We start from the raw sequence: 11690 nt of genomic DNA on the forward strand, positions 1-11690 counted from the left end.
GGTCAAGTCATTTGCACCACTGATGTTCATTCCAACGTGAACAGATATTAAGTGTGTAGGAGGTTTTCTCAAGGTTTATTTACAAAATGTGCGTAGAGTGAAAGCAAGAGGACCGGACTCGATGTGTCTGATTTGCTTCTAATTCAGGACCACCAGGATACCTGTAAAAGAGGAGAAGTTGTGTCACAAAAGCAAGCGCAACTTCTTGTCGTTCCGGGAAAAAAAAGGAAACGGTACATCTTTCATTCCCCCCCCGAAGGGGGGCGGCCTGCTGAGGCTTTCAGCCTTTTCAGCCACACTGACGGGAAGATTCGGGATGGGTACGGTGAGGATGGGTGCGGAAGGAAGGTGGTAGGTACTGAGAGGTTGATACTGACCCAGCATTCGCCTTATCTGTGATATGAGACATACCACGATGTGATGGTGTGGGGAAACCTCTGAAAAAAACCCACACCTGGTCAGGCGGCACCGGGGTTAGAACCCGGGACCTCCCGAATGTAAAGTGGCGCGCTAGGCGCTTGGCCACAGTACTCGGTTGTCGTTCCGGGGGGTTGCGATCCTTTTTATAAGGGTAGCCTGGTACTCCCTTGCGGGTGGGGTGCGTGGGGTTGCTCGAGAGGGGGTGGTGTCCAATGGGCTGCGAGTACGGTCGCTGGTGAGGGTAGTAAACTCACTAGATGAGGGTAGTACGAGGCAGCGCCACCAAGAGCCTAGTAGCGGAGCGTAACGGTACCAACATGCCTATTTTTGCTACAAGTGTTATTTAGTTATTCTTTGCCAAAGAATATCCGACAAACAATAAACAAAACATTAAACACAGCAAAAAAAATTTTATGTTATGAAAAATTGCCAAAATATGAACAGCATTTTGAATTAGTATCTCGTGTTGTCAAATTAAATCTTTTAACACGTAAATCAACCGACAAACATGGAAGTAGCGCAAATTTTCTAATAATTTATTTAAACAAAACAATTCGGTTGCCATGGTGACCATAGCACTCCCGATCATTGAAAATATCCCAATTTAACTATATAAAAGAAAAATAAGCACAAATATAATTAAAAAATAAAATGAATTAATTAATTAATTTAAATACAGGGTGGTCCCGATATAACCTGCCAGAAGAAATCCAGTAATAGATGACGATAAGTAGAACTCATACACAAAAAAAGTTTCTAATAAAAGTCTTTTCGTTTTCGAGATAAAAATAATTGAAAATTTGGTCAAAATTTGCTGTACGCTAATGAGTTAATCAGTTTTAAAAAGGTAATTCTGGTTACTTGGCTGCGATTTCTTTAGCAACGGTACCTGCAACACCTATGACATTTGTCAAGTTTAATTTTAAATTTTGCGAATCCTTTAAAAAGTTATGAAATTCACAAAACAAGAATAAGTACGCCGATTTGCATTTACTCTATGGCGAAGCACGTGGTAATTCAAGACCGGCAAGGCTACCATACGGCGAGCGTTTTCCTGAAGGAGTCCTTCCGTCCCGTTGTACTTTTGTGGAGCTACATCTGCATTTATGTGAGGTTGGTTCTGACTGATTCCAATACGATGGCGTCCCCGATCCTCCATTTAACCCCTCTGGATTTTAATTTTTGGGGCCACACGAAAGATTTGGTATACGAAGTTGAAATAAATACAAAAAGCCAACTCCAGAAACGCGACACAGCTGCCGCGAACCAGATTCGTAAAAACCCAGAAATGCTGAATTCTGTTTATGAAAATTGGTACCGGCGCGGCGTACTCAAATGTGCTTAAATGCCAACGGAAGGCACACAGAACATTTATTATAAAATAATGTTTCTAGTCTAGTTTACCTTTCATTAGTTAGTAGATATTCTCAGTTAGAGTTGAAAGTACGAATATGTAAAGTGTAAATAAATTTATTCAATACATTATTTTGGCTATTTAACCGCAATTAAGACGATACTCTTATTACACAGTTCTTCCACAATTTTGCACACACTATCTCTACATTTATTTACACATTGAGGAACACCACTTTATTTATTACTCATTCATCTCAGTCTACAAAATCAGCTTTTGTACTTAAATAAGCGGGTGAATTAACGCACACAGTGTCCAGCGTTTTCAATAAATGGTACCTGTACCTGGTACCTGTGTTGCTTAGATACTGTCATCCTTAGAAACACCAACAATTAATTCCTGAGTAGGTACGTATTTTTGTGGTCAGCAGCGTCGAATGGGTGTGGATAGGGGTTAATTTATCCCCATTATTTTGGACCTAACGAAGGGGGGTTTTTTGGACTTGTTATATCCTTCTAATGACCCAGAATTTTTTGGCAGGTTATATCGGGACCACCCTGTATAATATAATAATAAAAAATTTATATTTTTATTTCAAGATCATTTATTAAAGAAATTATAATGAGTCGTTTTTTGTGTCGGTCAGTGTATGTTTTTCTTTATCATTCACCTGAAGAAAATCCTGATTTCGATTAGTTTTAATTTGAATCGATTCAAGAGCATCATGTACCATCGGTGGACATTAACAGCTGGGACAAGATCACAAATGTATAAAGTCAAAAATTACAAAATTTGTATCGGTTAAATTTGGTTTTTTACGAAAAGGTTATAAAAATTATGACGGGGTTAATGACGTTTATTTGTCAAAACCATCAAGTTAAAGTTCAGTTTGTTTTATATTGAATGAAATTGTTTGTTTTTCCAATTAAATAATTGGTAATTATTCACAGAATCGGTTTTTTGGATAGTTTGTTTTTGAATGTCGGACAAATTAGACGTTATTTTAATTTTACAAGATCTGACAATTTGTGACAAAGCGAAAGTTTGATACACAATGAAAAATTTTTGGATGTCCCAGCTTTTAATGTCCACCGATGGTACGGTCGGTGGACAAATAAAACTGGGACACTTAAAATTTAATCTATGTAAATCAGACCATTGAATTGTCAATATATTTGTCAGTGTCTATATAATATGTCATACCTAATAGTCCGAGAGCTGATGACGAATTTGGAGAAGGTATTTTAGGCAATCAGAAATTTAAAAAATTGTACTATTTGAATGTTAGTGAATCTGGAATCGACAGTCGCTAAGGGCGTTTGCGGTTATTTTACTACTGCGCAGCATATGAAACTTGCAAAAAATTAATCCCAAAAAACATACTTTAGGCAACTTGAAATCATACTGATTTTTTAGTTTAGCATTTATAGATTACAGAAATAAAAATGCCAGATTATTTGGACGGTTTTAAAGTACAACCCGACTGCCCCAAAGTCACTTTTTTAGTTTTCGCAAAAAATATACTTTAGGCAGTCTGAAATTTTTATGGCAGATTTATTAAATGATATTAAAAATATGTGCAAAAGAGCCAGACTAATACGACGGTTTTAAATAATAACCCGACGCGAATAAACATTTTAAATAAGTGCGACAAAAAAGTCTTATGCGTATACATAGGTACGAGAGAGATAGTTTATCGATGTCTGCCAGCAGTAGCTAAGGAAGCCCTCGGCTCCGAGAAAACTGTAACTATTAATATCTGAGAAAAATCATCGAAGAGGTCAACTTTGTTTGTAAAAAGTGCATATTGTTCAGTACTTTACTTATGTTGACAGCTTTTCATCTCCTATTAATGACGTCATCAATATTTTTTTTCAATGACAAGTCCCACTTTTTTCTCCTTTTTCTAATAGATCTTCTCACTACCTAAACACCTAAACTACAGTTCTATCGAATTTATTCCGAACTTTACGAACTAAACTAATTTTAATATAAAAGCCGTAAATTTATTAATAAAAATTTTTCATATGTAACTTTAATTCAGACAATATTAATTCGCATATTTGAAGCAAATGTTTAATATTAGGTAATTAACATCACATTTATATACAGAGTGATCACAAAAAAACGACACAGCTTATATCTTTCTTATTTGAAATCCTATTTCAACAAGCGGTACATCAAATTAAAGGGTTCAAAAAGTACTATAAACTGGATATAAAATGTTGCCCTTAGCAACCCTATCTTACAAGGGTCAAGGGTCAACTTAAATTTCTTAAATAGCAACATATATTTTTTTTGGTACAGTTAGATTCATTATGTTTTTCTGAGTTAAAAAATATAGCACACCTTGTATATTTAAATGTTATTCTAACATAAGAAATAAATAAAATTCAATTACAAATCATTAGGAATAAGTAGAACTTTATTCGTAACAGGCCATGAATTACTTAAGATATTCTTGTAGCCATGGAAACAAAAAAAAAATAAACATTTATTTTGAAAATAAACTTTATTTGTCGTGATTTTTGTTTAATTTTTTTTTCTCCAATTTCGTGTTGTGGATATGTTGCAAGCATATTTCGGAAATAATAGAAATTACTACTTGCAGATAAACGCCACCTGAAAGCCTTCTCAATGCCACGCGAAGTGTCTCGAACAAAATGGTGCTCAATTTGAACAGATCAGTTGAAAAAAAAGTATTGTTATTTTTATTCTTTGTATTACTTAATAAATATTGTTTCCATGACTACAAAAATGTATTCATAAGTAATTCATAGCCTGTTCTATTGAATTAGAAATTAGAAAGACATTTAAATATACAGCGGTGCTATATTTCTGAACTCAGAAAAACATAATGAATCTAACTGTATCAAAAAAATTGTATGTTGCCATAAAAAAAAAAGTTGACCCTTGACTCTTGCAAGGGAGGGTTGCTAAGGGCAACATTTTATATTCAGTTTATAGTACTTTTTAAACCCTTTAATTTGATGTATTACTCGTTGAAATCGGATGTCAAATAAGAAAGATATAAGCTGGGGCGTTTTTTTGTGATCACTCTGTAGATAGAATATCTAAGCAGACATACGTATAAGCTCTATAGTAAAGAAAGGCGTTGCTGAAGAAAAGATTTATTTAACAATCAATTTTAAAAAACGAGCCGGGGCCTTCCTTAGCTACTGCTGGCAGACATCGATAAACTATCTCTCTCGTACCTATGTATACGCATAAGACTTTTTTGTCGCACTTATTTAAAATGTTTATTCGCGTCGGGTTATTATTTAAAACCCTCGTATTAGTACGGCTCTTTTGCACATATTTTTAATATCAATTAATAAATCTGCCATAAAAATTTCAGACTGCCTAAAGTATATTTTTTGCGTATACTAAAAAAATGACTTTGGGGCAGTCGGGTTGTACTTTAAAACCGTCCAAATAATCTGGCATTTTTATTTCTGTAATCTATAAATGCTAAACTAAAAAATCAGTATAATTTCAAGTTGCCTAAAGTATGTTTTTTGGGATAAATTTTTTGCAAGTTTCATATGCTGCGCAGTAGTAAAATAACCGCAAACGCCCTTAGCGACTCTCGAATCCAGATTCACTAACATTCAAATAGTATAATTTTTTTAATTTCTGATTGCCTAAAATACCTTCTCCAAATTCGTCATCAGCTCTCCGACTATAAGTTAACCTATTTGTGATAAAGCCGTAATTAAACGATGCAAATTTGTAAATTTTGACTTATGTGATTGTCATTTTTGTCCCAGTTTTATTTGTCCATCGACTGTACATCGTTGATACATCTGGATAATGAACTGAGAAGTGCAGTGCTACCTGAAAATTTCTAAATGATAAGCCGACCCCTTATTGAGATTATAAGCGCTGCAGTTTACATCAGGTTATTAAGACCCAAACTAACCGTGCCCTGCAATTTAGTACTTACTTAGGATTTTAAAACCGTCAATCCTCGCCGCAATTTGACGTCGCCGCCCGTTTTGGAGCAATGCTGTCGTTAACATTTTTTTATGGCTCAAAGGGAAAGAAAATACAGTTTGGGACACGGAATTTCAGGCATCATTTTTCTTTCACTTCAAAAAAATTGCGATGTAAATCACTCTTTATTGTCAATGTGACATTCAAAAGTCAAATTTTGAAATTTATTCTCTGTCCATGTCAGTCATTGAGGTTAATAATGTAAAGCCTATTTTACATTTTTTGACAGTATATTGACAGTGATGCCCGAAATTCCGTGTCTCGAACTGTATTTCCATTATTATTCCAAAATTTTGGCGCTCATTGTATATATTCAGAATAAAATAAACTAGTGAAACCAAGTACATACTAACGTAAAACAGGGAAAGATACATCGGGAATTTTAGGTAGGTACAGTTGGTTGCAAAAAAAACGGGAACTGTCAGAATAAAATTCAAACATTTTTACAATTTTTCTTCTTACGAGAGATGTAGGTTAGAATTAACGTCAAAATTCAATGACAAATGGACAAAACCAAATTTACATTAGGAACATTTTCGATTCCCGTTTTTTTTGCAACCAACTGTAAACGAAAAACCAACTTAAACGCTGTTCAAAAATCAAAAAACCATTGTGGTGCAAATAACACATTTTTCATGACATTTCCTATTATGGGTCTGTCACAATAGTGTTAATGTTAGTGGTAATGTTATAATGTTAGTGGAGATGGCAATGGTGATGTTAGTAGTCCAGTGTTCACAATAATGTTAACGGAATGTTACTCTTACAGCTGTCAACGTGGTGTGAACTGTCACTGCGCCTGCGCGTGCGTGAAATTCTCGATGGTGATTGGTAGATGTTAACGAGGATGTTAAAGAACCAGACATTTCTGGATCTCTTAACATCGTTTCTAACATTAACATCACCATCACCATTATTGTGAACGGTTGAACGTTTCACCAATGTTCTGAAGATTAACATTCTGGCTAACACTAACATTAACATTACCATTAACACTATTGTGACAGATACATTACTTATCACAGTGACAGATAAGTCATTTGCACCACAATGGTTTTTTTATTTTTGAACAGCGTTTACGTCTATAAAGGGTGTTTTTTTAAATTTGGCGTCGAAGTAGGCGTTGGAGAGTCGATTGAGAGCGCACCACTTGTGTAAAAGCGTAAGATTTAAACAGCTGATCCGTGATCCGTAACCTGTATAGTTCACAATCGACAGCCCAATGCCTACTTCGACGCCAAATAAAAAAAAAAACACCCGCTACTAAGGACAACGTAACATATTTCGAAATAATTGACCTGTTAAGTGCCACTTTTAAAAACCGCCAAATCAGCAAATACGTCCAATAGAATTTTTTTTAAATAAATAAATTCTATAGTTGACTCAAGTTGCAAAAAAATCACTTTGCCGTTGCAACAGCATTTTTATGGCATTAATCCTTCGAAATTACTTTAAAACTGTACTTACATGGAAAATATTCAATCTAAACTATGATTTGCTGGTCCCATTGTGCCTTTATTTGGTTCCAAAATATTGAAAAAAAGCTGTTGCAAATGACAAGTGGTTTTTTGCAACTTGAGTCAACTTTATATCTTTTAGATTTGAAGATATGGGAGCTCAAAAGGTGCAGCGTTGATCTCATTTACTTTAAATATCAAAATAGATATTGACCATTTGTCAATGTATCGAGCGATCAAATTAATTTGTAATCGAGTCATCCACGGATTTGAATCCGTATGTCTTTTGCGATTGATATCGACATATCAATAGTTTTCGACATATCTATACGAAGGACAACGGATAACGTAACATTTTATCTGGCCCGTCCATTACATTTTCTTAGTTACCAATTAAATAGGTTGTTAAGACGATCTGATTTACCCTACACAGAAAAAAAAATTGACATTCGAATTGTCTTAATGACATTTTATTTTTTAAAACCTAAAACAATAATTGTGAACTTGACAGCAAAATTCTAGCCTTAACTTTTTCACGTGGCAAATGTAATGAAAAATTATACAGATTGAATCCGGCTTTGACTCTCATTGGTCAATTTATGTAGGCGGAGCAGATAAAAAGTTATAACGGCAATATGTACTATAAATAAATACATTGGGCCGTATGATCAGAGAATACATATGATTTCCCATTCGTTAAGCCTTTCATTAGCTAAATAATTGATTAGACAAAGTGAGAGTATATGCCAAGCACTATGTTAGACAGAGACAAAACAATTTAACGCCATTCTTTAACTTTAATGAAAGGGAAATCATACGGCCCAATATTCTTGATATTGCCTGGTATTACACAATTATTATCTTCTATCTTTTAGGGAATTTAGCGTCATGCTGTTGTTAAAAACTGGGGATTTTTTAGATTTGTTTTAGACTTATGACTGTACAACTGTCACTTTCTGTTATCATGGGTTGTTTTACAGCTGTCAAAATGCAATAATGGGGAAGTTTTGTGATTTAAAAGTATTGTTTCTGGACGTTTTTAACATAAACGTGATGGATTAGCAAATAAAATATGGTAAGAATAAAAATGTAAAAGCAGACTGTTGTAAACTACGTGGAAATCCTTAATTCAGCAACAACTAACCACAATTTAATAATGTCACTGTACTACAATTAATTATTTTATTAAGCTAAAATGTACAACTATAATTTTATCAATTTGTAGGGTGCGAATATATCCCAACTGGAACGAGATATAGGCTCTGAACAGTTCCCTTCCAATGAACACTACTTTGGTTTAGTAAACGTAAGTGTACTATTCAATCTTGTAGATTATTTTTATTGATGGGTATTTCATTTCTAGTTTGGAAATACGTGTTACAGTAACTCTGTTCTTCAGGCGCTATATTTTTGCAAGCCTTTTAGAGATAGAGTGTTAGAGTACAAAGCAAAAAATAAGAGGACAAAAGAAACTCTACTTACATGTCTTGCAGATTTGTTTCACAGTATTGCTACACAAAAAAAGAAAGTAGGATCTATTGCACCAAAAAAATTTATAGCAAGGCTACGAAAAGAAAAAGGTTTGACATTTATTCATTATTTATATGTAAAACTGAATTTTTCTTTTACAGAAGAATTTGATAATTACATGCAACAGGATGCACATGAATTTTTGAATTTTTTAATTAACCACATTAGTGAAATTATTTTGGGTAAGTCACATGTGATTTAACATGTTCAACTCACATTTAATTAATCTTAATTTTTAGCTGAAAGACAACAAAACTCAACTACTAATAACATTAAATCAAAAGGGACAGGAGAAAATGGTACAGCACATACACCTCCTGAACCCACTTGGGTACATGAAATATTTCAGGTAATGGTTGTAGTTTTGACAAGAAATATGTTATTCAAAATTATATTGTAGGGTATATTGACAAGTGAAACTAGGTGTTTAAATTGTGAGAATGTGAGCAGCAAAGATGAAGACTTTTTTGATTTACAAGTGGACATCGAACAGAATACTAGTATAACTCACTGTTTGAGGTGTTTTAGTAATACAGAGACACTATGTAGCGATAATAAATTTAAGTGTGATAACTGCAGTAGTTACCAAGAAGCACAGAAACGAATGAGGGTAAAGAAACTGCCGATGATTCTTGCATTACACTTGAAAAGGTTTAAATACATGGAACAGTATAACAGGCATATTAAAGTTTCACATCGAGTCGTGTTCCCTTTAGAATTGAGACTGTTCAATACGGTATGCTTAATTTGATTATCTGTTTACTTTTATGTGTAAGTGTATATTTTTAATTAGTATTAAAGCAGAAACAGCTAAATTGAAAACTAAAAGTTTATTTATTTTTCATTGTCTATACATCTTATAATAAATTGATGATTTTGTATGGACAAAAAGTAGCTGGTGAAATATTTGTTGTATTTTTTCATTAAAAATTTTCGCTAACATTAGTGGCAGGTGATCTTGAATATTTTGTTTATAATATTGATTTTTGTATTCTTTTTATTTTAGTCTGACGATGCAGTTAACCCTGATCGACTATATGACTTAGTAGCTGTTGTGATACATTGTGGAAGTGGGCCTAATAGAGGCCATTACATCAGTATAGTTAAAAGTCATGGTTTCTGGCTACTTTTTGATGATGACCAAGTTGATGTAAGTTATTAACGATGAGTACATGTAACAGCAAATTTTCATTTGATCACGTTAATAGAAAATAGATGCTTCAACAATAGAAGATTTCTACGGCCTCACATCTGACACTCAGAAATCTTCAGAAACAGGATACATACTTTTTTACCAGTCTCGAGAGAGCTTATGAACTCTACTCCTTGCCTTAATCATTGAGAGGATTTAACGGAAGTACAAAATGACCTCTCATTGAATTGGGACGGGTAAAAATTAATGAAAAAAGCTTGTGTAAATATGATTAAAAGCTGAAAAAATGTTGGATATATATTTTTATTTATTATATATATATTTAATTTTTGTCTGTACTATGTACTTTTTTTATCACACAGGCAGTTCTTTTTGTAATTTTGTTTTTTTTTTCATCAGTTGAAATTATCCATATTTGCAGTCAGAGTGGATTTCGTTGTTCCGTTGCAATGAAAAACATTTTGTGTGCAATTTAAACTGCATTTCAGTAGGCAGTTGTACTATATGAAGGTTAACATTTTTATTGTAGTGGAACAGCACAGGATAATGACTGTACAGTGAATTTTACTTATTTACTTTTTTTCAAATTCCGTTTTACAATTAGCAATAATAATTAGGTAAGTAACCAAAAATATATATTGTTTCTATCTTAATAATCTGAGTATATAAAAATCTGTAAAAAAGTAAAATTCACTTTGTTTTAATAAAAATGTAACATTTAATAATGTGAAAATTTAGAACATACTGTGAATGCTGCTAAGCAGTTTTTATTTTTATTCTGTAAATATTCGTTAGATATAAATATATTAAAAAAATGACTTTTTCTAAATAATCCACCTTTTTCACTTCATCAATAAAAAAAAACTGGTAAATGTGTTGATTGATCTTTTATTACACAAAAAGGGAACATATTAAGCAATAAATTCATAAGGAATTGGAGCCAGCTGTACAGCTGGTACTTTTCCACTAACAATATGTGCTAATCGTGGTTGTGCTGGCTGTCTTTTTAGTTCGACACGAATTTTCTTCTCTTTTGCTTCTTTTCGGAGCTTCTCATTTTGTTTAACCCTCGTTAAGAAATCTTGACGACATTTTGAATGATTTACGTGTTCGATGCGGATGTTGATACGCTTTGGGATAATTCTACCACCTACTCTTTTATTGACGATCACTCCCAAGGCGTGAGCAGTGACATTAAAAACGCGTCCAGTTTTTCCGTGGTACACTTTATAAGGCATACCCTTTTGAACAGCTCCATTGCCTTTTATATCCACAATGTCCCCAACTTTGTACACTTTCATGTAAGTGGAAAGTGGAATTACTCCATGTTTGCGGAACTTGCGAGAGAACAAGTCGCGAGTTCCTCGTCGATAACCTTTAGAATTGGTCATTTTTCTAAAAAGAAAAAAGAATTAATGCCACACCAACAATTAACCTATTCATCACAACATTGTGTTGATGAAGCACGCGATGAATTGTTAATATAATTAAAATTCGATTAAAAATAAATAAATAGTACCTATTACACAGAACATTTTAAAGCAGAAATTGTTATTTGTACACTTTTAAGAAAATTTTGTTAACCTACCTTCCAAATTAACCACGCTGAATAAAAAGGAAGAATATGGCGACCTGTAATGGCGACTTCGGTTTTACAGTTTTGGTATTTCCGGTCTTGCAACTTGTAGCGACATCCCATGGAACTAATTTCAAATTTTTCTGGTTGTGTACACCAGTGTATTTATACACTTTTTAACCGTTTTTTCAGTTTATCGCTTTT

General features: G+C 33.5%; 2 protein-coding genes and 2 long non-coding RNA genes across 4 annotated transcripts in view; 2 read left to right on the forward strand and 2 right to left on the reverse strand.

Annotated features, from left to right (window-relative positions):
• LOC138133993 (uncharacterized) overlaps window positions 1–11690 on the forward strand; it is a 237460-nt gene that overhangs the window by 123707 nt on the left and 102063 nt on the right. The gene's annotated exons all lie outside the window — the stretch shown is intronic.
• LOC138132575 (uncharacterized) overlaps window positions 1–11690 on the reverse strand; it is a 118077-nt gene that overhangs the window by 73991 nt on the left and 32396 nt on the right. The gene's annotated exons all lie outside the window — the stretch shown is intronic.
• Usp12-46 (Ubiquitin-specific protease 12/46) lies at window positions 8144–10728 on the forward strand. Its single transcript, XM_069050601.1, has 8 exons — window positions 8144–8302; window positions 8453–8533; window positions 8591–8807; window positions 8859–8939; window positions 8997–9106; window positions 9158–9493; window positions 9764–9907; window positions 9966–10728. Exons 1-8 carry the CDS (start codon window positions 8300–8302, stop codon window positions 10071–10073), a joined length of 1080 nt encoding a protein of 359 aa, XP_068906702.1. The 5' UTR covers window positions 8144–8299; the 3' UTR covers window positions 10074–10728.
• RpL21 (ribosomal protein L21) lies at window positions 10783–11655 on the reverse strand. The gene is made up of 2 exons (XM_069050602.1): window positions 11499–11655; window positions 10783–11305 (listed from the first exon to the last, which is right to left on the reverse strand). The coding sequence occupies exon 2, from the start codon at window positions 11299–11301 to the stop codon at window positions 10822–10824; it is 480 nt and encodes a 159-aa protein (XP_068906703.1). The 5' UTR covers window positions 11302–11305; window positions 11499–11655; the 3' UTR covers window positions 10783–10821.

This window comes from Tenebrio molitor, chromosome 6 (genome assembly GCF_963966145.1).
Source record: "Tenebrio molitor chromosome 6, icTenMoli1.1, whole genome shotgun sequence".
Lineage (NCBI taxonomy): Eukaryota > Metazoa > Arthropoda > Insecta > Coleoptera > Tenebrionidae > Tenebrio > Tenebrio molitor.